Source organism: Salmo salar, chromosome 17 (assembly GCF_965601325.2).
Source record: "Salmo salar chromosome 17, fSalSal1, whole genome shotgun sequence".
In the NCBI taxonomy this organism is placed as follows: Eukaryota; Metazoa; Chordata; class Actinopteri; order Salmoniformes; family Salmonidae; genus Salmo; species Salmo salar.
The window spans coordinates 71,579,626-71,607,581 of NC_138307.1; the positions used below are offsets into that span (position 1 = coordinate 71,579,626).

The 27,956-nt window shown below is 43.3% G+C and overlaps 1 protein-coding gene across 1 annotated transcript; it reads left to right on the forward strand.

The window, feature by feature from the left end:
• The first annotated feature begins 6,139 nt into the window (after window positions 1-6,139).
• On the forward strand, window positions 6,140-27,892 carry LOC106609768 (cytidine monophosphate-N-acetylneuraminic acid hydroxylase-like). Its single transcript, XM_045700092.2, has 13 exons — window positions 6,140-6,383; window positions 6,617-6,708; window positions 7,463-7,572; window positions 8,564-8,754; window positions 10,244-10,324; window positions 10,474-10,540; window positions 10,644-10,725; window positions 11,638-11,775; window positions 12,064-12,199; window positions 12,344-12,484; window positions 13,013-13,187; window positions 14,185-14,301; window positions 27,728-27,892. Exons 1-13 carry the CDS (start codon window positions 6,178-6,180, stop codon window positions 27,845-27,847), a joined length of 1,656 nt encoding a protein of 551 aa, XP_045556048.2. The 5' UTR covers window positions 6,140-6,177; the 3' UTR covers window positions 27,848-27,892.
• The last annotated feature ends 64 nt before the right edge of the window (window positions 27,893-27,956 follow it).

The following is a 27,956-nucleotide window of genomic DNA, read 5'->3' on the forward strand; positions in this document are numbered from 1 at the left end:
GAGCTGGTATTCGGAGTGGAATGGATGGGAAGAGTGAACTGCTATTTTATTAGCCTTCTGGAGGGCTCTGCCCAGGTAGAGAGATGACAGTTCCTGCTGTTGCTGCCCCATGATTTTCCTGCAAGTCCTGACTATCTTTCAGAACCTATTTTTCTGTGCAACTCTGATATTCCCAAACCAGCAGGTCAAGTAGTAGGACAGAATGCTCTCAATGAATGATTTATAGAGAACCATGATGGTTAGATCAACATTCTAAAAGTACTGTTTCCGTAGGAAATACAGTCTCTGTTGGCCTTTCTTCAATATAGCGCTACTACACTGATCCCAGGACAGCTTGTTGTCAGTCACTAGCCCAAGGTATTTGTACTCCTCCACTATTTCAATGGGCTCACAATTGATCAGCAATGGTGTGCATAGTCGTGTTCCTTCGAAAGTCAATCACCAAGTCCTTTGTTTTTTAATGTATTTAATTTTAGATGGGATGACTCAAACCAAACATTAAAATCATTCAGAGCCGATCCATGCTCTGTCTTATCCCCGTCAAGTAGAGTGACCAAAGTGTCGTCAGCATATTTGATCAGGTGGCGGCCTGGGAACTGGCTCCGGCAGCTGTCTGTATACAGTATGTATAGTACTGGTGAAAGAACACTGCCCTGGGGGGTTCCAACTGAAGCAGTGCGCACCTCAGAGAGTGTGTTGCCAACTCGTACCTGCTGACACTTATCAGTTAGGAAGTTGGTGATCCATGTGTCACAGGCCGGCTCATAGCCTGTGGCAAAAATGAGAGGACATCGACAACTGGTATAGGCCAATTCAAAACGTTCTTTATTATAAAACAAAACTAGTAACTATAAACAAAGAAAAAGGAATGAGGTGTGGAAATGTCATAATGTAAGGTGTATGTAAGGTGCATGGATGTGTAAACATGACTGAGTGGAAACTAAATACATCTACAAAGGAACAAACAAAACCGGATCATACCTGGAGGAGCAGAGAGAAAGAGAGAGCAAGCCCAGCGAGCCAGAAGCTCAGCGAGGAGACAGACGACAGACCAGACAGACCAGACAGACAGAGGTTAGTGGAGCAGTTGGTTAAATACCCTGAGCCCAGGTGGCTCCAATCACACCAGCTTCAATCACTAACGACCCTCCTCTGCCTGCAGGGAGAACCACCCCTGCACTGCAGAGGAGGAGCCGTGACACATGTGATAAGCATAGCATCAAGTCCGAAGTCTCCTCTCAGTCTGTCCGCGAGGACCAATGGATTAATTGTGTTAAATGCTGAGGAGAAATCTGTGACCATGATACACACATGGGTTTTACTGCCCCCCAAATGCATGTTCACTAGATGTAAGAGCTAGAGGTTGGCATTATCTGTTCCTCTCTCTGACCGGTATGCAAATTGGAGGGGGTCAAGAAGGTGTCTGGTGGTGTTGATGATGTATGTCTTGATGATCTTTCTAAGAGATTTAATCAAGATAGAGGTAAGAGAGACAGGTCTGTAGTCATTTGATGCAGATGGATGAGAGGTTTTTGAGACAGGTATAATAATAGATTTTTTTCCATAGAGATGGAATTTCCAATGTATCCAGGGACCGCTAGAAGAAGAGCAGAAGACACTGCAGAAGACACCGCTCAGCTGAGTGGAACAGTGTTTCAAGACACAACCACTTATGTTATCAGGCCCCGGGCTCTTTCGTGCTCCAGTGCTTTTGAACCCTGGTACGACTACCTCATTGATGACAATGACATCCTCCATGACATCCTCCTTTACACAGGAAGGGGGAGCGGGGCCGCCCCCTGCTTCAGGGCGGGTGAATAACTTGATTAGTTCATTAGCTGTAGAGAGGCACACCCTCTCAGCCGGGCGTGGATTAAATACGTTGCCTCGCTTTGAAGGGGGCATTTGCCATATTCTTAATGCCCATCCAGGCAGAGTGTGACATTATCTGTTGCACCTTATCCTTCTACTGGAGAGTCTCCCTGTGACATTATCTGTTGCACCTTATCCTTGTACTGGCATCTCACCTTTTATATCTCTTTCTTCATCTCTCTCTGTACCTCTTTTCTTTCGAGTGGATTTCCTGAGGCAAACACTTGTTTCTACTTGTTAAGCACCAACAATTCGTTCACTGCTCAATGCAAATGCACAAAGAAAGACTCATCTGGGTCTAAACTTCAAATTCCAAAGTGTCAAGTCAACATCACAGTCTGCACAAGGTAATGCTCTTTATTATTTATGCTTCTCTCTTAATATTTGCTATGTTGTGACTATTAAGAAATGTACAATGTTTAAAGGTGAGAGACAATAGTTGTTTATTAACAGATTAATACATTAAAATATGGAATTTCATTTATTTCGCTACAAACATTCCTAGAGGATAGCACTTAATAGCATTAAAATATTTAGCCAATTTATATATTTTGCTCATGGTAGTTGTCATATTCTTCGTCTTCTGATGAGGAGAAATCATCGGACCAATACGCAGCGTGGTAAGTGTCCATACTGATATATTTTATTTTAAACGTGAACACTAAACAAAACAAGAAAACGAACGACAGTCCTGTAAGGCTACACAGCTATACATAGAAACAACCACCCACCAAAACACAAGACAAAAACCCCTACTTAAATATGGCCTCTAATCAGAGGCAACGAGATACAGCTGCCTCCAGTTAGAGACCAATCCCAAACAATTACCACATAGAAATATACATACTAGAAAATCATAGAAATACATAACATAGAACTAACCCAAAAATCCAAACAACACAAAACAAACACACCCCTGCCACGTCCTGACCAACTAACAATAACAAAATAACCCCTTACTGGTCAGGACGTGACAGTACCCCCCCCCCCCCCCAAAGGTGCAGACCCCGAATGCACCTGAAAGAAACTTACAAAAAACAATAACCCCACACTAAAGGGATGGAATGGAGGGTGGCTACCGTCACCGACAGTTCTTGTGCAAACACCCCCCCCTTCCCCAATACTTCCCCCTATGGAGGTGGCTCTGGTTCCGGCCCTAGTCCCCAACCTAACCTGCCCACCCCCACAATAGATTCTGGGTTGCTGACCGTCTCTGTAGGCTCTAGGCTGCAGGGCGACTCTGGCTGCGCCGGACTGGCGGGCGACTCTGGCTGCGCCGGACTGGCGGGCGACTCTGGCTGCGCCGGACTGGCGGGCGACTCTGGCTGCGCCGGACTGGCGGGCGACTCTGGCTGCGCCGGACTGGCGGGCGACTCTGGCTGCGCCGGACTGGCGGGCAAGTGCTCAAAGCAGGCACTGGCTGTACCGGGTTATGATGGCGCATTGGAGGATGAGTGCGGGGAACAGAAGTACTGGACTGGGCTGGCGCACTGGAGGATGAGTGCGGGGAGCAGGAACAGGACGTACTGGACTGGGCTGGCCCACTGGAGGCCTGGTCCGTGGAACTGGCTTAGGAGGCGCCAGACTAGTGACATGCACCACAGGGCTAGTGCGAGGAGCAGGAACAGGGTAAACTGGACCCTGGAGATGCACTGGAGGTCTGGAGCATACGGCCTGCACAACCCTTCCTGGCTGAGTGCTCAACATAGCCTGGCCATACTGAGGAGCTTTCACCGATTGCACCGGCTTTTGAATGCGTCTGGGCAATATAGTGCGCATTTCCACAGCTCGGTGCTTTCTCGATCCGTCGCTCCCTGTAATAAGCACGAGGAATTGGTTCAGGCCTATTGCCTGACTTACTCCCAACTCCCCGTGTTCCCCCCCCACCCCCCAATTTTTTTGGGGGGGTGCCTCCTCACCTCCTGAAATGGAGGATATAGTGCCTCGTACCTCCGACGCTCAGCCTTTGCTGCCTCCAGCTCCGCCTTTGGGCGCTGGTACTCCCCAACCTGGTGCCATGGTCCTGCCCCTTCCAGGATCTCCTCAAAGGTCCATGACTCTAAGTCGCTCCTCTGTTGCTCCCTCTTCCACTGCTTGGTCCTTTCTTGGTGGGTGGTTCTGTCATATTCTTCGTCTTCTGATGAGGAGAAATCATCGGACCAATACGCAGTGTGGTAAGTGTCCATACTTACATATTTATTTTAAACGTGAACACTAAACAAAACAAGAAAACGAACGACAGTCCTGTAAGGCTACACAGCTATACATAGAAACAACCACCCACCAAAACACAAGACAAAAACCCTTACTTAAATATGGCCTCTAATCAGAGTCAACGAGATACAGCTGCCTCCAATTAGAGACCAATCCCAAACAATTACCACATAGAAATAGACATACTAGAAAATCAAACATAGAAATACATAACATAGAACTAACACAAAAATCTCAACAACACAAAACAAACACACCCCTGCCACGTCCTGACCAACTAACAATAACAAAATAACCCCTTACTGGTCAGGACGTGACAGTAGTTTACACAAATTAAGCTCTGTGAACTCTGTGAAACTGTTAATTGAATTTCAAGTTTACAAGTTAACTTTGGATGAATTTCAGTCATATGAGCTGAAATAAAAACAATGAATTGAGGATGATTGCTCTTACAACCAAAAAATAGTCTCCTAATCAGACCAATGTTCAAATTTGAGGTATTTCAATAACTTTCAAAGACATTTCGAAGTCAGTACTTACTTCAAAATACAAGTAGTTGAATATTGGAAGGTATTTGGAAATACACTTGAAAAGCATTTTTCTGCATTTGAAAATATTGAAATATAAAAATATTGAAATACTCTATGCATTTGAACTCACTTTCTGTTTGTTCCTAGGGTATTTGGAAGAATGTGTTTGGAAACAATATTTTAAAATAGTTTTCAGATAGTAGGCTATTTGTAGGAAATATTAAAAGAGGTATCGAATTTTAACCACATAATACTCATATTCACACATAAAATAAGTATTTGAAATATAAATATGCATGTATTTGTACCCAGGTCAGCTCCTGATAATTCCATACATTGCAATGTAATATTTAGTTCCCAAAGTGTCACAGTACTCTATGAGGAACGGACATTTGTTTGAATCTAGATCTTAGTCATTTGAACTAACCATGAACATGTAAATATAACAGTATAATGTTTCGTTCTTTCAATCTGTGCTATTGTCTAAAATGTAGGTTCAGGCCTCTTGCTCTTTCTCTCTCTCTCTATCATATTTTAAACACCTTGTAGAAAATAAATATTATGACACTGTCATATAAAATTATGACCATCCTGTGTCACTTTACTTGGTACTAAGAAAATACACTTTGACACTGTCAAGAAGCATTATGACCATCATAATCACATAAGCCAGATAGGCCTGTCACGTACATGCCTTTATATCAGTCATCTGTCAAAAAGAGGGTGTCTTGTCCTACTTCTGCTCTTGCATTCATCCCAGTCATCAGAAACAGAGCATTGGGGTAAGTTCATGTCTGACATCAATTTGTGCGCAATTACAATTATAATTTAATATGGTCAATTTAAAAAAGAATACTGTTGACACGTAGGCTATGGTGTAATGGAATGTTTTGCCTTGTGTGGTAGGTTTTGAAACTCTTATGTGTCATAACCACCCATAAAATATTCTAATATATGTCACAACAGGTCTAAACATATGTAACAGTGTTATGAGCATATTATGACAGGTTATGACAAGTTATGTCAGCTGTTATGACATATTATGACATGGTTATGACCCTAGGTGTCAAGTAAAGTGTTACCGCATATTCATATATTTCCCCTTTCTGTAATACACGATTTCCAGTGTTTTGTTTGGGATACTCGGGTTAATGGTCACTAGCCTTGATGCTGTATGTTATGGATTAAACTCACATCTGTTGATAGTGTTTGATGCCAGACTGGAGATACAAGGACCGAGGACACACTGATTATTATTGTATTGTCTGAACACTGTGATTCTGTAGCAATGTCACTTACTTGTTGTTTGGACTTCCCACAAGCCTCTGGGGCTGATGTTTACAGAACAGTTGTCTGCTGATTAGGATATAAGGCCAGTTAGATATTTTCTCTGGTTCTGTGCTGGAAGTATCTCCCTGTTGCAACTTGTAATAAACTGGATTGATTTTTTTGTTGCCTTTATCTATTACTTCTGTTTTGTTCACCTGTAAATTCTTCTTACGAGTACCATCCACTTATACTCCTCTACTTTTCTCATCAGCACTTCAATTCAACCACTCAAATGACAGCCCAGTCTTCAAAGACAGTGCTGTCCCTGGACTCTGAGGCGGTGTTCTCACTCAAAGATGGCATCAACTTTAAGAAGAGCCCAGATGATGGCAAGTGCTACATCATATACAAAGAAAATGGAGAGCTGAAGGCCTGCAAGAACCAATGCAAACACCAAGGAGGCCTGTTCATCAAAGACATAGAGGACTTAGATGGAAGGTAAGTAGACTTAAAGGGGAAGTTCAGGACTCTACAACTAAAGATAGCTGGAGTTTGTAGTGGCTGTTTAGAGAATACTGAACCATGGATTACAGTTTCTCCTGGCCCATAGACTACTTTCAGGCTGAGGAACCATCTAACATCAAGTTATAAAATCCTGAACTTCCTCTTTAATACCGAGGCTTAGATATAACATATCTATTCAATGGGACTGAAAGGTTTTTCTGATACAGGACGGTCCGATGTACAAAACACTACTGGAAGCTGAACGTCTCAACTATGCAGTATGTGAACCCTCCCGACAGCTTCACACAGGATGAGCTGGGTAAGTTGAGCTGCCATTTTCTCAACCTGAAAGGTTATTGAATGGCTTTTGAATTAGTCTATTTGCCATTTTAGGTCATATGAAAGGGTATGTCTAATCTTTTGTGTTCTCTGACAACTTGTGTATATTTGTACACACTGTCTGATACTGATCATCAAATCAAATGTTATGTCACATGCTTCGTATACAACAGATGTAGACTAACAGTGAAATGCTTACTTACGGGCCTTCCCAACAATGCAGAAAGAAAAAAAGAGAAATAATTTTTTAAAAAATAACACAAGGAATAAATCCTCAATGAGTAAAGATAACTTGGCTATGTAACGTTACAAGCGGTACCAGTACCGAGTATATGTGCAGGGGTATGAGGTAATTGAGGTAGATATGTTCATACAGGTGAGATAAAGTGACTAGGCAACAGGATAGATAATAAACAGTAACAGCAGCGTATTTGATGAGTCAAAAGAGTTAGTCCAAAAAGGGTCAATGCAGATAGTCCGGGTCGCTATTGGCTAACTAACTATTTAGCAGTCTTGTGACTTGGAGGGAGAAGCTGTTCAGCGTCCTGTTGGTTGAGTGCCCAGCTCCAGATGTCCATTCCTTTGGCCGTCTAAAAATGACATGAGGAACACAGTGTAAAAAATAAGTCAGATGTTTAATATGTCTATATGTACATTAAGATAGTCAAATAGAAGTAATTCATTTGATTACTCATCGGAAGAGTTTTGACTTTGGCTTGATTTTGCTAACGCAGACGTCGTGATGACAGACGAGGGTGGTCTTCAGCTCGTGGAGGTGATCGCCTGGGACCCCTGGTCGGCAGACCCCCAGGATCCACAGGAACTGCAGGAGGGAGAGGTGACTGTGAGTACAGCGCGTCACACACACCACACACCCACGGCTGGAGAGATCTGAGGCCTTTCCCAGTGGGCAAAACTGGTTGCAATTACATTATGACATCTTACATGACGTCATGGTCAGGATGGATACTGGTTGTATAAAGACGTTTTGTTATGGTCAGAAAAATATGTCTTGATCTGGTTGTGATCTTGGTCTCGTCATGAAAAAGATGTCTTCACCAGGCTGGTTGAAACTAATCTGGAACACATTCCCATGTTGTTTAGTCACAAATTTGTGACAAGAACACAAACACTAGCTATGATCCAAGGCTAGTTAGTAATTACCCGGAGTGAATCAAATATTAGCCTTAAAATGATAACCGAAAGTTGTGTGTCTACAAAATCTTTGACTCATCTTTGATCTCATCACCACTTTAATAATGTGAGATCTGAGGGTGTGTTCTCACCTGAAAGGCTGCAGTGCCAAACTTTATAATGTGAGATCTGAGGGTGTGTTCTCACCTGAAAGGCTGCAGTTCCAAGCTTTATAATGTGAGATCTGAGGGTGTGTTCTCACCTGAAAGGCTGCAGTGCCAAGCTTTATAATGTGAGATCTGAGGCTGTGTTCTCACCTGAAAGGCTGCAGTGCCAAACTTAAGCCTGGGACCCATAAGGGAGATGGGCAAAGGTTGAAAGCTTTCACCAACCACCATCCAAGATTGTAGATGATGTATCGGGATAGACCTCCAATCACAGCCATGCCCAACAACAGTGCAGGACACATTGCTGGGACTCTGAGCGACAGTTGGTCACAGATTACTTTTGACCATCTCCCCTATGTGTTCATTTAAATTCCAGAGACACAGAAACGACAGTCCCAACTCCGACACCTCTGAGTTTTTCCCATATGGCCGACAGGCTATTTAAATCGGTGTGATTGATAAATCGGTGATAAAATGATAGCACGTCGGGCGACAATATTCTCCACTCCAAACTTGACCTTCATGTTCCTCCAGGTGACCTACCTCACCCATGCATGCATGGAGCTCCAGCTAGGGGGGAAGAAGATGATATTCGACCCCTGGCTGACGGGTCCGGCCTTCGCCAGGGGCTGGTGGCTGCTCCACGAGCCCCCTGCTGACTCCATGGAGAGGCTGTGCATGGCCGACCTCATCTACATCAGCCACATGCACTCTGACCACCTCAGGTATGTAGAGATGGTGCCTGTATGGAGGATGGTACAGGTATGTAGAGATGGTGCCTGTATGGAGGATGGTACAGGTATGTAGAGATGGTACCTGTATGGAGGATGGTACAGGTATGTAGAGATGGGGCCTGTATGGAGGATGGTACAGGTATGTAGAGATGGTGCCTGTATGGAGTATGGTACAGGTATATAGAGATGGTGCCTGTATGGAGGATGGTACAGGTATGTAGAGATGGTGCCTGTATGGAGGATGGTACAGGTATGTAGAGATGGAGCCTGTATGGAATATGGTACAGGTATGTAGAGATGGTGCCTGTATGGAGGATGGTACAGGTATGTAGAGATGGTGCCTGTATGGAGTATGGTACAGGTATGTAGAGATGGTTCCTGTATGGAGTATGGTACAGGTATGTAGAGATGGTTCCTGTATGGAGTATGGTACAGGTATGTAGAGATGGTACCTGTATGGAGGATGGTACAGGTATGTAGAGATGGTGCCTGTATGGAGGATGGTACAGGTATGTAGAGATGGTACCTGTATGGAGGATGGTACAGGTATGTAGAGATGGTACCTGTATGGAGTATGGTACAGGTATGTAGAGATGGTACCTGTATGGAGGATGGTACAGGTATGTAGAGATGGTATCTGTATGGAGGATGGTACAGGTATGTAGAGATGGTATCTGTATGGAGTATGGTACAGGTATGTAGAGATGGTGCCTGTATGGAGTATGGTACAGGTATGTAGAGATGGTGCCTGTATGGAGGATGGTACAGGTATGAAAGAGATGGTACCTGTAGGGAGGATGGTACAGGTATGAAGAGATGGTACCTGTATGGAGTATGGTACAGGTATGTAGAGATGGTACCTGTATGGAGGATGGTACAGGTATGTAGAGATGGTGCCTGTATGGAGGATGGTACAGGTATGTAGAGATGGTACCTGTATGAAGTATGGTAGAATGAAATGAATTGATATAGGAGGATGGGCTCAGTGAAACTGGAAGGGAATTGATTTAAAGTATCAAACACATCAAACACATCCAACACAACCATTACAATGAGCCCATTCTCCGCAATCTCCATCCACCAGCCACCACTGATTTCAATGTATTTATAATTTTGGTCCCACTTTAAACGAAGTACAAAGGCGTTATATAGCATGCATGAAGTTTCTTAAGCACTACACAAATGCTTCACAGATAATCTATAAGCGTGTGTCATATTCTATAAATGGTATATAAAGGGTGGTGTATTAATGGTGTACAAACTATGTATGTTTATACACCATTTATAGAGTATGAGATAGGTTTATAGATGATATGTGAAGCATTTATGTAAGCTATATTAAGCCATTATAAGTTGTACTTAGTTTAGTGGGACCCTAATTACGGAAGTAAGCAGAAATTTCGATTCCAATTTTCCTCATGAGGATGAGCATACAGAAGACAGGAAGTTTTAAGATAATTCCTGAAAAATCTATTTTCAGCTACCCAACCTTAAAATCCCTCTCTGCGACGAGACCGGATGTTCCTATTTATGTTGGCGACACATCAAGGCCAGTGTTCTGGTAAGGGTTATATATATATATATATATATATATATATATATATATATACATACATATATGTCACACATTAACATGGTTTTATAACCATAAAACAAATGAGGGTGTCACCTTTGTGGGTTTATGCTGTCCTCGTTTGAATCATGTTACAGGATGCTGGAGAAAAGTCAGGTGCAGCTGACAAATATCAACATAGTTCCCTTTGGCATTTGGCAAAACGTAAGCATAAACAGCTCACTTTGTATGAACAGTTTATACGATACAGGAACCTCTGTCAAAAGGCTCTTCTTTAATGCCCTTCTCCTGTTGTTATCTCCGTCAGATTGATGAGCACCTCAGATTCATGATTCTGAAGGATGAAGTGCACCCCGAAATGGACACCTGTATCATTGTTGAATATAAAGGTAGTCTTCATGTCCTTTGTAAGAGCACATGGTGCTAGCTTCACCAGAGTCCTGGGTTCAATTCCTGCAGTCACTGGAAGTCACTTTTCATAAAAGGGTCTACTAGTTGGTGTATATACACCGAGTGTACGAAACATTAGGAAAACCTTCCTAATATTGAGTTGCACCCCCCTTTGCCATCAGAACAACCTCAATTGGACTCTATTGGCATGGACTCTACAAGGTATCGAAAGCATTCCACAGGGATGCTATGCTGGCCCATGTTGACTCCAATGCTTCCCACAGTTGTGTCAAGTTGGATGGATTTATTTTGGGTGGTGAACCATTCTTGATACACACGGGAAACTGTTGAGCATGAAAAACCCAGCAGGGCTGCAGTTCTTGACACACTCAAACCGGTGTGCCGGGTACCTACTACCATACCCCCTTCAAAGGCACTTAAATATTTTCTTTCCCATTTCCCCTCTGAATGGCACACATACACAATCCATGTCCCAATTGTCTCAAGGTTTAAAAATCCTTCTTTAACCTGTCTCCTTCCCTTCATCTACACTGATTGAAGTGACTTTAACAAGTGACATCAATAAGTGATCATAGCCTTCACCTGGATTCACCTGGTCAGTCTATTTCACGGAAAGAGCATGTGTTCCTAACGTTTTGTACAGTCAGTGTACAATCACAAGCAGGTCACACATTCTGACTTTCATCCCACTTTATCCACCTACAGATTATACATCCATATAAAGATGGGTTCCATCAGGATAATTAAGCCTCATTGTTTTATTGAACATGCACATCCTGTCTGATTCAGGTCATTGTCAGTTCAGTAATAAAAAGTATCTGCCAGTGCCACTTGGTAGGCATAACTTATCTCATTTGACGGGTGCATCTGATTCTGGTTGTCCCACTCAGGTCATATGATCCTCAACACGGTGGACTGCACCAGGCCAAACTACGGCCGACTGCCCCACAATGTAGACCTGATGATGAGTGACTTTGCTGGGGGGGCGTCTGGCTTCCCCATGACCTTCAGTGGAGGAAAATACACAGGTGAGGTGGGCAGGTATACAGCGTCCAAGTGTACAGCCAGACAAATAACAGAGAAATTAATTGCTCCCTTGGGTTTCCCTTGCTATTGCCTGCACATGGAGTGAATCTCAATTGTATTTCCTCCCTCCTTATCTCCTCCTCAAAGCACATCGGAACAGATATGAGGTTCCTTCCCTCGGATGTTCTCCTCCAATGCATTTTGAGGAGGAGGCAAGGGGAGAGGAAGCGAGGAATCAAGGAAACACAACTGAGATTCACTCATTGACTAGTGTCGCTTTCTCCCTGCAGAGAGCTGGAAAGCCGATTTCATCAAGAATGAAAGGAAGAAGCTCATGAACTACAAGGCCCAGCTGGTAAAGTCCTTGCAGCCCAAGATCTACTGCCCGTTTGCCGGTTACTTTGTCGAAGCACATCCCTCAGACAGGTATTACGAAACTTTTACTCTTTGTGTACAAATTCCGTTCTAGGTTCAGGTAGGTTTTGACCCCTATTATTGCTTCAATTTCAGTCACTCAGTATAATATGCATCCCTACTTGACATTGACAACTGACATACATTACCTGACAGGTACATTAAGGAAACTAACACGAAAAACAACGCGGAGGAGCTCAATGCCCTGATCAAGAAGAGCGCTCCAGGCATAACAACATGGACACCCAAGCCAGGCGCTGTGCTCGATCTGGCCCTGGCTCTGATGAGCCCCAGCCGGTAGGATTGCTCATCAATCAGCAAATCGTGTGTGTCGATGTCTGTCATATCAGTCCATACTCCATAGAAATGCCAACAATCATCAATAATCACAAATCACATTTTGGTGGTTGATGTTTTCCTCTGTTGTCAATAGCATTATTACCTCACTTCCCTACATTTTCTACCATTATTACCCCACTTCCCTACATTTTCTACCATTATTACATCACTTCCCTACATTTTCTACCATTATTACATCACTTCCCTACATTTTCTACCATTATTACCCCACTTCCCTACATTTTCTACGATTATTACCCCACTTCCCTACATTGTCTAGCATTATTGCATCACTTCCCTACATTGTCTGCCATTACTACCTCATAACCCTACGTTGTCTACCTTTATTAGCCCACTTTCCTACATTGTCTACCATTATGTTCTCTTTCTACATTCTGTTTTTTCATACATTATTTCATTCATTTTTAATGTTGTTACCCAGGTAAAATGCACTTTTAATCATGTATGACTTGACTATAACCACAGGAAAGCCATCACCGACCCTCCGTCCGGGACAAACATCTATAAGGACAGTTGGGACTTTGATTTGTACGTGGATGAACTGAACAGGGCCATCACCGCTGAGATATTTAAACATAAAAGCTGGATCCAATTTTATTACATCTGGGCAGGGTTTAAAAACTACGATCTAGTTGTCCGGGTAAATATTGTAGTCCATATAAAAGTCCTCACAGCTCTTAGTGCTCTACTGCACATCTACAAGCTGACTCTTGGGGTGGATTCATTACTCGTTGACTGTTGCAAAACAGTTGGTCTGTTGCAAAACTTTTTTCAACAGAATCCGATTACCGTTTACTCTTGGAACCAAGTGGAAGCCTGAATTTGCCCAATAGAAACTCTCGTTTTCATTGCAAAATGTTTTCCGTTTGGACTAAACGGTCTAGACCAAACTTTTTGCAACAGTCTGCAATTTAAGAATACACTCCTGGTAACTCCTGACTCGCATTCAGTAGGCAGTAAAAACATGCAAGGAAAATTATAGTTATTGGACAATCTATCAATAGACGATATCTATTTTAAAATGTTTCTCGGTTTTGTACCGACTGAACGCGAACCCTTCCATTCACTTCCTCTCTCTCTGTAGATCTCTGGAATGTTTAAAACATGTACGGACGCTCCCACGGACACAGACTAAGCCTATTCCTGAATTTAAAAACAATTAAACGCTCAATGGATAATCTCTGTCGATTTTGGGGGGGGTCCAGGACTAGGCTTAATCTATATCCAGGAAACTGCCCTTGGAGCAGCTGATTTTGGCTGCTTGGATTGCCAGATGGGCAGGGTTGACACTTTAGGGACTATGACCCTTGGTTCCATTGTGCCAGGCAAGTTCAATCAATTTCAAAAATACATTTTTAACCCAAATCTGGTGGGTTCGAGGGTTAAAATTAGAAGACATCTTTTCCAATTCTTCTCATGCTTATGCTACTTTTTTATTTTATTCTGGGAATTCTATAGACTCTGGTAATTCTATAGACTCTGGTAATTCTATAGTTTCTGGTGATTCTGTATATTTATTCTGGTTATTCATATTCTAGTTATCTGATATTTATCATAACTGCAGGTCAGTGAATAACGCAAATTGTTTGAATTCCAACTAAACATTGCCTATCTGTTGTTTGCAATATGTATTTAAGGTCATTGAGACAGATGAGGACTTCATTCCGATAGACAATGGCTACAACTATCTGGTGGACTTCATGGATCTCTCCTTCCCTACTCAGAGGCCCACTAGAGAGCACCCTTATGAGGAGGTGAGCATGGCTACAACACCTGCTCACCTATATATTATTAAGTACACTGCACTCCACTTGAGAAGGATCAAAACAAACATTGTGGAGCAGGTACATAGCATGTTACAAATCTGTCATAAGGGTGGCAGGTAGCCTAACAGTTCAGAGCACTGGGCCAGTTACCGAAAGGTTGCTGGTTCAAATCCTTGAGCTTACTATGTGAAAAATCATTTGATGTTCCCTTGAGCAAGGCACTTATAGTGCATTCAGAAAGTATTCAGACCCCTTTTCTTTTTCCTTGTTACAGCCTTATTCTAAAATACACAAAACCCCATAATGACAAAGCAAAAATAGGTTTTTAGATTTTTTTTTTGCAAATGTAAAGAAATTATAAAATGCCTTTTTTACACAAGTATTCAGACTCTTTGCTATGAGACTCAAAATTGAGCTCAGGTGCATCCTGTTCCCATTGATCATCCTTGAGATGTTTCTACAACTTGATTGGAGTCCACCTTTGGTAAATTCAATTGATTGGACATGATTTGGAAAGGCACAGACCTGTCTATATAAGGTCCCACAGTTGACAGAGCATGTCAAAGCAAAAACCAAGCCATGAGGTCAAAGGAATTGTCCGTAGAGTTCCGAGACAGGATTATGTTGAGGCACAGATCTGGAGTTTCTGCAGCATTGAAGGTCCCCTAGAACACAGTGGCCTCCATCATTCTTAAATGGAAGACATTTGGAACCACCAAGACTCTTCCTAGAGCTGAGGTACCTAAAGGACTCTCAGACCATGACAAACAAGATTCTCTGGTCTGATGAAACCAATATTGAACTCTTTGGCTTGAATGCCAAGCGTCACATCTGGAGGAAACCTGGCTTTGGGACAAGTCTCTAAATGTCCTTAAATGGCCCAGCCAGAGCCCGGACTTGAACCCGATCGAACATCTCTGGAGAGACCTGAAATAGCTGTGCAGCGACGCTCCCCATCCAACCTGACAAGAGAAGAATGGGAGAAACACCCCAAATACAGGCGTGCCAAGCTTGTAATATAATACTGAAGACACGCACTGGACTCTTATGATCACCCGGCTACGCATGCCTCTCCCTAACGTCACCATACCTTGTCCATTGCTGTTTTGGTTTGTAACTATTGTTTTATTTCACTGTAGAGCCTCTAGCACTGCTCAAAACACCTCAGCTAACAATTTAGTTCCATCTCCCACACACGCAGTGACATCACCTGGTTTAAATGCTATTTCTAGAGACAATATCTCTTCCATTATCACTATATGCACAGGTTTACCCCCACTGTATTCACATCCTACTATACCTTTGTCTGTACATTATGCATTGAATATATTCTACCATGCCCAGTAATCTGCTCCTTTTACTCTCTGTTCTGAACGTGTTAGTCGTCCAGTTCTGTTAGCCTTTAGCCGTACCCTTATCCCACTCCTCCTCTGTTCCTCTGGTGATGGAGAGGTTAATCCAGGCCCTGCAGTGTCTAGCTCCACTCCCATCCCCCAGGCTCTCTCATTTGTTGACTTCTGCAACCGTAAAAGCCTTGGTTTCATGCATGTTAACATTAGAAGCCTCCTCCGTAAGTTTGTTTTATTCACTGCCCTAGCACACTCCACCAATCCGGATGTCCTAGCCGTGTCTGAATCCTGGCTTAGGAAGACCACCAAAAACCTTGAAATTTCCATTCATAAATGTAACATTTTCCGACAAGATAGAACTGCCAAAGGGGGCGGTGTTGCAATCTACTGCAAAGATAACCTGCAGAGTTAAGTCTTACTATCCAGGTCCGTACCCAAACAATTCGAGTTCCTACTTCTAAAAATTAACCTTTCCAGAAACAATTCTCTCGCCGTTGCCGCTTGCTATAGACCACCCTCTGCCCCCAGCTGTGCCCTCGACACCATATGTGATTTGATTGCCCCCCATCTATATTCTGAGCTCGTGCTGCTAGGTGACCTAAACTGGGACATGCTTAACACCCCGGCCATCCTACAATCTAAGCTTGATGCCCTCAACCTCACACAACTTATCAATGAACCTACCAGATATAACCCCAAATCCGTAAACACGGGCACCCTCATAGATATCATCCTAACTAACTCGCCCTCCAAATACACCTCTGCTGTTTTCAACCAAGATCTCAGCGATCACTGCCTCATTGCCTGCATCCGTAATGGGTCTGCGATCAAACGACCACCCCTCATCACTGTCAAACGCTCCCTAATATACTTCTGCGAGCAGGCCTTTCTAAACGACCTGGCCGGGGTATCCTGGAATGACACTGACCTCATCCCGTCAGTAGAGGATGCCTGGTTATTCTTTAAAAGTGCCTTCCTCACCATCTTAAATAAGCATGCCCCATTCAAAAAATGTAGAAACAGGAATAGATATAGCCCTTGGTTCACTCCAGACCTGTCTGCCCATGACCAGCACAAAAACATCCTGTGGCGTTCTGCATTAGCATCGAATTGCCCCCGTGATATGCAACATTTCAGGGAAGTTAGGAACCAATATACACAGGCAGTCAGGAAAGCTAAGGCTAGCCTGTTCAAACAGAAATTTGCATCCTGCAGTACAAACTCAAAAAAGTTCTGGGACACTGTAAAGTCCATGGAGAATAAGAGCACCTCCTCCCAGCTGCCCACTGCTCTGAGGCTAGGAAACTCTGTTACAACCGATAAATCCACTATAATTGAGAATTTCAATAAGCATTTCTCTACGGCTGGCCATGCTTTCCACCTGGCTACCCCTACCCCGGTCAACTGCCCGGCACCCTCCACAGCGACCTGCCCAAGCCCCCACCATTTCTCCTTCACTCCTTCACTTTTCCAGATAGCCGATGTTCTGAAAGAGCTGCAAAATCTGTACCTCTACAAATCAGCCGGGCTAGACAATCTGGACCATCTCTTTCTAAAATTATCTGCCGAAATTGTTGCAACCCCTATTACTAGCCTGTTCAACTTCTCTTTCGTATCGTCTGAGATTCCCAAAGATTGGAAAGCTGCCGCGGTCATCCCCCTCTTCAAAGGGGGAGACACTAGACCCAAACTGTTACAGACCTATATCTATCCTACCCTGCATCTCTAAGGTCTTTGAAAGCCAAGTTAACAAACAGATTACCGACCATTTTGAATCACACCGTACCATCTCCGCTATGCAATCTGGTTTCAGAGCCAGTTATGGGTGCACCTCAGCCAGCTCAAGGTCCTAAACGATATCATAACCGCCATCGATAAGAGACATTACTGTGCAGCTGTATCCATCAACCTGGCCAAGGCTTTCGACTCTGTCAATCACAACATTCTTATCGGCAGACTCAACAGCCTTGGTTTTCAAATGATTGCCTCGCCTGGTTTACCAACTACTTCTCTGATAGAGTTCAGTGTGTCAAATCGGAGGGCCTGTTGTCCGGACCTCTGGCAGTCTCTATGGGGGTGCCACAGGGTACAATTCTTGGGCCGACTCTTTTCTCTGTATACATTAATGATGACGCTCTTGCTGCTGGTGATTCTCTGATCCACCTCTACGCAGACGACACCATTCTGTATACTTCTGGCCCTTCTTTGGACACTGTGTTAACTAACCTCCAGATGAGCTTCAATGCCATACAACTCTCCTTCCGTGGCCTCCAACTACTCTTAAATGCAAATAAAACTAAATGCATGCTATTCAACCGATCATTGCCCGCACCTGCCCGCCCGTCCAGCATCACTACTCTGGACGGCTCTGACTTAGAATACGTGAATAACTACAAATACCTGGGTGTCTGGCTAGACTGTAAACTCTCCTTCCAGACTCATATTAAGCATCTCCAATACAAAATTAAATCTAGAATCGGCTTCCTATTTTGCAACAAAGCATCCTTCACTCATGCTGCCAAACACACACTCGTAAAACTGACCATCCTACCGATCCTCGACTTTGGCGATGTCATCTATAAAATAGCGTCCAACACTCTACTCAACAAACTGGATGCAGTCTATCACAGTGCCATCCATTTTGTCACCAAAGCCCCATACACTACCCACCACTGCGACCTATACGCTCTCGTTGGCTGGCCCTCACTTCATACTCGTCGCCAAACCCACTGGCTACAGGTTATCTACAATTCTCTGCTAGGTAAAGCCCCGCCTTATCTCAGCTCGCTGGTCACCATAGCAGCACCCACTCGTAGCACGTGCTCCAGCAGGTATATCTCACTGGTCACCCCCAAAGCCAATTCCTCCTTTGGTCGCCTTTCCTTCCAGTTCTCTGCTGCCAATGAATGGAACGAACTGCAAAAATCTCTGAAGCTGGAGATTCCCATCTCCCTCACTAGCTTTACACACCAGCTGTCAGAGCAGCTTACAGATCACTGCACCTGTACATAGCCCATCTGTATACAGCCCATCTATCTACCTCATCCCCATACTATATTTATGTATTTATTCTGCTCCTTTTGCACCCCAGTATCTCTACTTGCACATCCATATTTTGCACATCTACCATTCCAGTGTTTAATTGCCATACTGTAATTACTTTGCCACCATGGCCTATTTATTGCCTTAATTCCCTTATTTTACCTAATTTGCACTCACTGTATGTAGACTTTTAGTTTTCTTTTTTTCTACTGTATTATTGACTATGTTTTGTTCATTCCATGTGTAACTCTGTGTTGTATGTGTCTAACTGCTTTGTTTTTTCTTGGCCAGGTCGCAGTTGCAAATGAGAACTTGTTCTCAACTAGCCTACCTGGTTAAATAAAGGTGAAATAAAAAAATTAAATAAAAAAATACTCAAGGCTGTAATCGCAGCCAAAGGTGCTTCAACTAAGTAAAGGGTCTGAAGACTTATGTAAATGTGATATAATTTTTATTTTTTATTTAATATATTTACAAAAATGTCTAAAAAGCTGTTTTTGCTTTGTCATTATGGGGTATTGTTTTAGTTTTTTTGTCAATATTAGAATAAGGCTGTAACGTAACAAAATGTGGAAAAAGTCAAGGGGTCTGAATACTTTCCGAATGCACTGTAACCCTAATTGCTACTCTAAGTCGCTCTGGATAAGAGCGTCTAGTAAAACGTAAATAAGAAATATTTTCCCTGGACTCATGTCATTCTCATGAGGTGAAGTCTGTACAAGGCACAGACTTCAGGGCTTTGAATGTGTTGTTGGCAGATGCAAATCTGATGCAAAGCTGTTTTCAGTTGAAGATAATTGTTGCTGGATTAAATGCAGTGCTTGATAAGTACAGTGCTTTCAGTATTGGTTTGGGGATGCTTTGCTGGCTCAGGACCTGGACGACTTGCCTTAATAGAAGGAACCATGAATTCTGCTCTGTATCAGAGAATTCTACAGTAGAATGTCAGGACATCCATCTGTGAGCTGAAGTGCAGCTGTTTCATGCAGCAAGACAATGATACAAAACACACAATCAAGTCTACATGAAAATGGCTAAAAAGCAACAAATTTGAAGTTTTGGAATGGCCTAGTCAAAGTCCAGACCTAATCCCAATTGAAATGTTGCAGCAGGACTTGAAACGAGCAGTTCATGCTTGAAAACACACAAATGTTGCTGAGTTAAAGCAGTTCTGCATGCAAGAGTGGGCCAAAATTCCTCCACAGCGATGTAAGAGTCCGTCTGTCTCCCTGTGGCTCAGTTGGTAGAGCATGGTGCTTGCAAGGCCAGAGTTGTGGGTTTGACTCCCACGGGGGGCCAGTACAACGAAAACAAAAAAAATGCATGAAATGAAATGTATGCACTCACTACTGTAAGTCGCTCTGGATAAGAGCGTCTGCTAAATGACTAAAATGTAAATCAACAACTACAGGAAGAATTTGGTTGCAGTCATTGCAGCTAAAGGTGGCACAACCAGTTATTGAGTGTCAGGGGGCAATTACTTTTTCCCTCAGGGGAATTAGGTGTTGCATAATTTTTTTGTTATTTCTAAACTTAGGTGCCCTTTATCTAATATTAGGTTTGGTTGAAGATCTGACAACGTTCAGAAGCAAAAATAGAGAAAATCAGAAAGGGGCAAATACTTCTTCACAGCACTATACATGGGTAAGTCTCTAAGAGCTTCGCATACCTGGATTGTACAATATTTGCCCATTATTTTTAAATCGTCAAGCTCTGTCAAATTGGTTGTTGATCATTGCTAGACAGCCATGCCATAGATTTTCAAGCTGATTTAAGTTAACTTTAACCAGGCCAGAACATTCAACATCATCTTAGTAAGCAACTCCAGTGTATATTTGGCCTCTTGTTTTAGGTTGTCCTGCTGAAAGGAGAATTTGTCTCCAAGTGTCTGTTGGAAAGCAGACTAAACCAGGTTTTCTTCTAGGATTTACATTTTTAGTCATTTAGCAAACGCTCTCTTCATACATTATTATTATTATTTATTTATTTTTCATACTGGCCCCCCGTGGGAATCGAACCCACAACCCTGGCGTTGCAAACACCATGCGTTGCAAACACCCTGCTCTACCAACTGAGCTACAGGGAAGGCGATTTAGCCAGTGCTTAGCTATATTCCGTTTCTTTTTATCCTCCCTAGTCCTTGACGACAGCAAGCATACCCATAATATGATGCAGCCACCACCATGCTTGAAAATATGAAGAGTGGTACTCAGTGATGTGTTGCGTTTTCTCCAAATATTACACTTTGTATTCAGGACAAAAAGTTAATTTCTTTGCCACATTTCTTGCAGTATTACTTTAGTACCTTGTTGAATTTTTTTTCTTCTACAGGCTTCCTTTTCCCTCTGTTATTTAGGTTCGCATTGTAGAGTAACTAAATCAAAATCAAATCAAATCAAATGTATTTATATAGCCCTTCGTACATCAGCTGATATCTCAAAGTGCTGTACAGAAACCCAGCCTAAAACCCCAAACAGCAAGCAAAGCATGTGAAAGAAGCACGGTGGCTAGGAAAAACTCCCTAGGAAAAACTCCCTAGAAAGGCCAAAAACCTAGGAAGAAACCTAGAGAGGAACCAGGCTATGAGGGGTGGCCAGTCCTCTTCTGGCTGTGCCGGGTGGATATTATAACAGAACATGGTCAAGATGTTAAAATGTTCATAAATGACCAGCATGGTCAAATAATAATAATCATAGTAGTTGTCGAGGGTGCAACAAGCACGTCCGGTGAACAGGTCAGGGTTCCATAGCCACAGGCAGAACAGTTGAAACTGGAGCAGCAGCACGGCCAGGTGGACTGGGGACAGCAAGGAGTCATCATGCCAGGTAGTCCTGAGGCATGGTCCTAGGGCTCAGGTCCTCCGAGAGAAAGAGAGAAAGAGAGAAAGAGAGAATTAGAGAGAGCATATTTAAATTCACACAGGACACCGGATAAGACAAGAGAAATACTCCAGATGTAACAGACTGACCCTAGCCCCCCGACACATAAACTACTGCAGCATAAATACTGGAGGCTGAGACAGGAGGGATCAGAAGACACTGTGGCCCCATCCGATGATACCCCCGGACAGGGCCAAACAGGCAGGATATAACTCCACCCACTTTGCCAAAGCACAGCCCCCACGCCACTAGAGGGGGGGGGAGCGCCAACCCAGACAGGAAGACCACGTCAGTGACTCAACCCACTCAAGTGACGCACCCCTCCCATGGACGGCATGGAAGAACACCAGTAAGCCAGTGACTCAGCCCCTGTAATAGGGTAAGAGGTAGAGAATCCCAGTGGAGAGAGGGGAACCGGCAAGGCATAGACAGCAAGGGCGGTTCGTTGCTCCAGCCTTTCCGTTCACCTTCACACTCCTGGGCCAGACTATACTTAATCATAGGACCTACTGAAGAGATAAGTCTTCAGTAAAGACTTAAAGGTTGAGACTGAGTCTGCGTCTCTCACATGGGTAGGCAGACCATTCCATAAAAATGGAGCTCTATAGGAGAAAGCCCTACCTCCAGCCGTTTGCTTAGAAATTCTAGGGACAATTAGGAGGCCTGCGTCTTGTGACCGTAGCGTACGTGTAGGTATGTACGGCAGGACCAAATCGGAAAGATAGGTAGGAGCAAGCCCATGTAATGCTTTGTAGGTTAGCAGTAAAACCTTGAAATCAGCCCTTGCCTTAACAGGAAGCCAGTGTAGGGAGGCTAGCACTTGAGTAATATGATCAAATTTTTTGGTTCTAGTCAGGATTCTAGCAGCCGTATTTAGCACTAAATGAAGTTTGTTTAGTGCTTTATCCGGGTAGCCGGAAAGTAGAGCATTGCAGTAGTCCAGCCTAGAAGTAACAAAAGCATGGATTAATTTTTCTGCATAATTTTTGGACAGAAAGTTTCTGATTTTTGCAATGTTACGTAGATGGAAAAAAGCTGCCCTTGAAACAGTCTTGATATGTTCTTCAAAAGAGAGATCAGGGTCCAGAGTAACGCCGAGGTCCTTCACAGTTTTATTTGAGACGACTATACAACCATCCAGATTAATTGTCAGATTCAACAGAAGATCTCTTTGTTTCTTGGGACCTAGAACAAGCATCTCTGTTTTGTCCGAGTTTAAAAGTAGAAGGTTTGCAGCCATCCACTTCTTTATGTCTGAAACACAGGCTTCTAGCGAGGGCAATTTTGGGGCTTCACCATGTTTCATTGAAATGTACAGCTGTGTGTCGTCCGCATAGCAGTGAAATTTAACATTATGTTTTCGAATGACATCCCCAAGAGGTAAAATATATAGTGAAAACAATAGTGGTCCTAAAACGGAACCTTGAGGAACACCGAAATTTACAATTGATTTTTGTCAGAGGACAAACCATTCACAGAGACAAACTGATATCTTTCCGACAGATAAGATCTAAACCAGGCCAGAACTTGTCCATGTAGACCAATTTGGGTTTCCAATCTCTCCAAAAGAATGTGGTGATCGATGGTATCAAAAGCAGCACTAAGATCTAGGAGCACGAGGACAGATGCAGAGCCTCGGTCTGACGTCATTAAAATGTCATTTACCACCTTCACAAGTGCAGTCTCAGTGCTATGATGGGGTCTAAAACCAGACTGAAGCGTTTCGTATACATTGTTTGTCTTCAGGAAGGCAGTGAGTTGCTGTGCAACAGCTTTTTCAAAATTTTTTGAGAGGAATGGAAGATTCGATATAGGCCGATTAGTTTTTTATAATTTCTGGGTCAAGATTCGGCTTTTTCAAGAGAGGCTTTATTACTGCCACTTTTAGTGAGCTTGGTACACATCCGGTGGATAGAGAGCCGTTTATTATGTTCAACATAGGAGGGCCAAGCACAGGAAGCAGCTCTTTCAGTAGTTTGGTTGGAATAGGGTCCAGTATGCAGCTTGAGGGTTTAGAGGCCATGATTATTTTCATCATTGTGTCAAGAGATATAGTACTAAAACACTTTAGTATCTCCCTTGATCCTAGGTCCTGGCAGAGTTGTGCAGACTCAGGACAATGGAGCTTTGGAGGAATACGTAGATTTAAAGAGGAGTCCGTAATTTGCTTTCTAATGATCATGATCTTTTCCTCAAAGATGTTCATAAATTTATTACTGCTGAAGTGAAAGCCATCCTCCATTTGCGAATGCTGCTTTTTAGTTAGCTTTGCGACAGTATCAAAAAGAAATTTCGGATTGTTCTTATTTTCCTCAATTAAGTTGGAAAAATAGGATGATCGAGCAGCAGTGAGGGCTCTTCGATACTGCACGGTACTATCTTTCCAAGCTAGTCGGAAGACTTCCAGTTTGGTGTGGCGCCATTTCCGTTCCAATTTTCTGGTAGCTTGTATCAGAGCTCGTGTATTTTCTGTATACCAGGGAGCTAGTTTCTTATGACAGATGTTTTTAGTTTTTAGGGGTGCAACTGCATCTAGGGTATTGCGCAAGGTTAAATTGAGTTCCTCGGTTAGGTGGTTAACTGATTTTTGTCCTCTGACGTCCTTGGGTAGGCAGAGGGTGTCTGGAAGGGCATCAAGGAATCTTTGGGTTGTCTGAGAATTTATAGCATGACTTTTAATGCTCCTTGGTTGGGGTCTGAGCAGATTATTTGTTGCAATTGCAAACGCAATAAAATGGTGGTCCGATAATCCAGGATTATGAGGAAAAACATTAAGATCCACAACATTTATTCCATGGGACAAAACTAGGTCCAGAGTATGACTGTGTCAGTGAGTAGGTCCAGAGACATGTTGGACAAAACCCACTGAGTCGATGATGGCTCCGAAAGCCTTTTGGAGTGGGTCTGTGGACTTTTCCATGTGAATGTTAAAGTCACCAAAAATTAGAATATTATCTGCTATGACTACAAGATCCGATAGGAATTCAGGGAACTCAGTGAGGAACACTGCATATGGCCCAGGAGGCCTGTAAACAGTAGCTATAAAAAGTGAGTGAGTAGGCTGCATAGATTTCATGACTAGACGCTCAAAAGACGAAAACATCATTGTTTTTTTGTTTTTTTTATTGAAATTTGCTATCATAAATGTTAGCAACACCTCCGCCTTTGCCGGATGCACGGGGGGTATGGTCACTAGTGTAACCAGGGGGTGAGGCCTCATTTAACACAGTAAATTCATCAGGCTTAAGCCATGTTTCAGTCAGGCCAATCACATCAAGATTATGATCAGTGATTAGTTCATTGACTATAACTGCCTTGGAAGTGAGGGATCTAACATTAAGTAACCCAATTTTGAGATGTGAGGTATCACAATCTCTTTCAATAATGGCAGGAATGGAGGAGGTCTTTATACTAGTGAGATTGCTAAAGTGAACACCGCCATCTTTAATTTTGCCCAACCTAGATCGAGGCACAGACACGGTCTCAATGGGGAAAGCTGAGCTGACTACACTGACTGTGCTAGTGGCAGACTCCACTAAACTAGCAGGCTGGCTAACAGCCTGCTGCCTGGCCTGCACCCTATTTCAATGTGGAGCTAGGGATGTTAGAGCCGTTTCTGTGTTCGTAGATAAGATGAGAGCACCCCTCTAGCTCGGATGGAGTCCGTCACTCCTCAACAGGCCAGGCTTGGTCCTGTTTGTGGGTGAGTCCCAGAAAGAGGGCCAATTATCTACAAATTCTATCTTTTGGGAGGGGCAGAACACAGTTTTCAACCAGCGATTGAGTTGTGAGACTCTGCTGTAGAGCTCATCACTCCCCCTAACTGGGAGGAGGCCAGAGACTCTCTGCTGTAGAGCTCATCACTCCCCCTAACTGGGAGGGGGCCAGAGACAATTAATCGATGTCGACACATCTTTCTAGCTGATTTACACGCTGAAGCTATGTTGCGCTTGGTGACCTCTGACTGTTTCATCCTAACATCGTTGGTGCCGACGTGGATAACAATATCTCTATACTCTCTACACTCGCCAGTTTTAGCTTTAGCCAGCACCGTCTTCAGATTAGCCTTAACGTCGGTAGCCCTGCCCCCTGGTAAACAGTGTATGATCGCTGGATGATTCGTTTTAAGTCTAATACTGCGGGTAATGGAGTTGCCAATGACTAGGGTTTTCAATTTGTCAGAGCTAATGGTGGGAGCCTTCGGCGTCTCAGACCCCACAACGGGAGGAGTAGAGACCAGGGAAGTTTCGGCCTCCGACTCCGACTCGCTTAATGGGGAGAACCGGTTGAAAGTTTCTGTCGGCTGAATAAGCGACACCGGTTGAGCATTCCTACAGCGTTTCCCTCCAGAAGCCATGAGAAAGTTGTCCGGCTGCGGGGACCGTGCGAGGGGGTTTATACTAACGTTACTATCTGTACTTACTGGTGGCACAGACGCTGTTTCATCCTTTCCTACACTGAAATTACCCTTGCCTAACGACTGCGTCTGAAGCTGGGCTTGCAGCACAGCTATCCTTGCCGTAAGGCGATCGTTCTCCTGTATATTATAAGTACAACGACTGCAATTAGAAGGCATCATGTTAATGTTACTTAGCTTCGGCTGAACCATGTCCAGATAAAACCTCTGGGGTGAAAAAGTTGAATGAAAAAAAGTTGAGTGAGGGAAAAACAAAATATACAGTAATGAAAAAGTAAAAACCGTGAGGTAGTCAGGTAGCAAAGTAAGATCGGCAACAAAACGCACAGCAGCACAACAGCAGCACAACAATGTTGTTTATCCATACTCAGTTTTTCCCATAACAGCTATTAAACTCTAACTGTTTTAAAGTCACCATTGGCCTCATGGGGAAATCTGAGTGGTTTCCTTCCTCTCTGGCAACTGATTTAAGAAGGGCGCTTCTATCTTTGTAACGACTGTGTGTATTGATACAGCATCCAAAGTGTAATTAATAACTTCATTATGCTCAAAGGGATATTCAATGTCAACCCCCCCCCCCCCTACCAATGTTCCCCCCTCTACCAATCTATCAATAGGTGCTAGTCCGCTGGTCTTTGTGGTTGACTCTGTGCTTGAAATTCACTGCTCGACTGAGGGAACTTACAGCTAATTATATGTGTGGGGTACAGAGATGGGGTTGTCATTTAAAATAATCATGTTAAGCACTATTGCACACAGTGAGTCAATACAACTTATGTGACTTGTTAAGCACATTTTTACTCCTGAACTTATTTAGGCTTGCAATAACAAAGGGGTTGAATACTTATTGATTTATTTTTAATTAATTTGCCAACATTTCTAAAAACATAATTCCACTTTGACATTATGGGGTATTGTGTGTAGATCAGTGACACAAAAATGAAATGTAATCCATTTGTAATTCAGCCTGTAACACAACAAAATGTGGAAAAAGTCAAGGGGTGTGAATACTTTCTAAAGGCACTGTACACTGCAATCCACTTATGAGAAGGATCAATACAAAATGCAACTGCTTCTAGGGGTCAAACATTATGGGGCAGAAACATACCATGTTACAAATCTGTCATAAGAATAACGTTTCCCTGGACTCATGTCATTCTCATAAGAGGTGAATGCTGTACGAGGCACAGACACACGGAGATGGCAGGCTACTATGCATAACTTCAGGGGTTTTGAATGTGTTGTGGTTGGCAGATGCAAATCTGATGCCAAGCTGTTATCAGTTGAAGAAAGTTGTTACTGGCTCAGTTCTCACTACTGCCTTAAGTGTAAGGCCGGATTACCGAACGGGCATACAGGGCAAAATGTGTAGAATAGCATGAGATGAGCTATAAAACAGCAAAATGTGTAGAATAGCAGGAAATTCGATTTAACATGGCAAAATGTTCTGTCATAAGAGCCAAATATGTAGAATAGCATTAAATGAACTGTAAAACAGCACATTTTTCTCTCTGCCCCATGGCAAAGTGTGTTGAAATGCAAGAAGTTAGCTGTTTGGCTGGTGGTAGGTGCCCCGGTGTCCAAAATGCTGTAGCCCTGCTTAAATGCCAACATGCTTTTAAAGGAACTGCCATTAATCTGCAAGTGAATCATTTGTTTGTTTTACCATTTCATGTAACTTGATTGGACTGAGAGATAGACAGTGTACTACTTTCTCTTCTGTAAAGATCAAGAACAGGATTGGAGTCATGAGGCACGTGGTGAAGAACGGCCTTCTTTGGGACGACCTGTATATCGGCTTCCAGAACCGTCTGAGCAGAGAGCCAGACGTCTACCACCACCGGTAAGCCCTCATCTCCTCACCTTCCCTCCTTTGCTTCCTTCCTCCCTTACCAGACGTCTACCACCACCGGTAAGCCCTCGTTTCCTCACTTTCCTAACTTACCAGACCCAGGC

Bases quoted from the DNA above. Each gene is read 5' to 3' on its own strand.
- LOC106609768 (XM_045700092.2), top strand. From the start codon at position 6,178: ATGACAGCCCAGTCTTCAAAGACAGTGCTGTCCCTGGACTCTGAGGCG. The intron at 6,384-6,616 runs GTAAGTAGACTT...TTTCTGATACAG, and splicing joins ATAGAGGACTTAGATGGAAG to GACGGTCCGATGTACAAAAC. The intron at 12,485-13,012 runs GTAGGATTGCTC...CTATAACCACAG, and splicing joins GCTCTGATGAGCCCCAGCCG to GAAAGCCATCACCGACCCTC.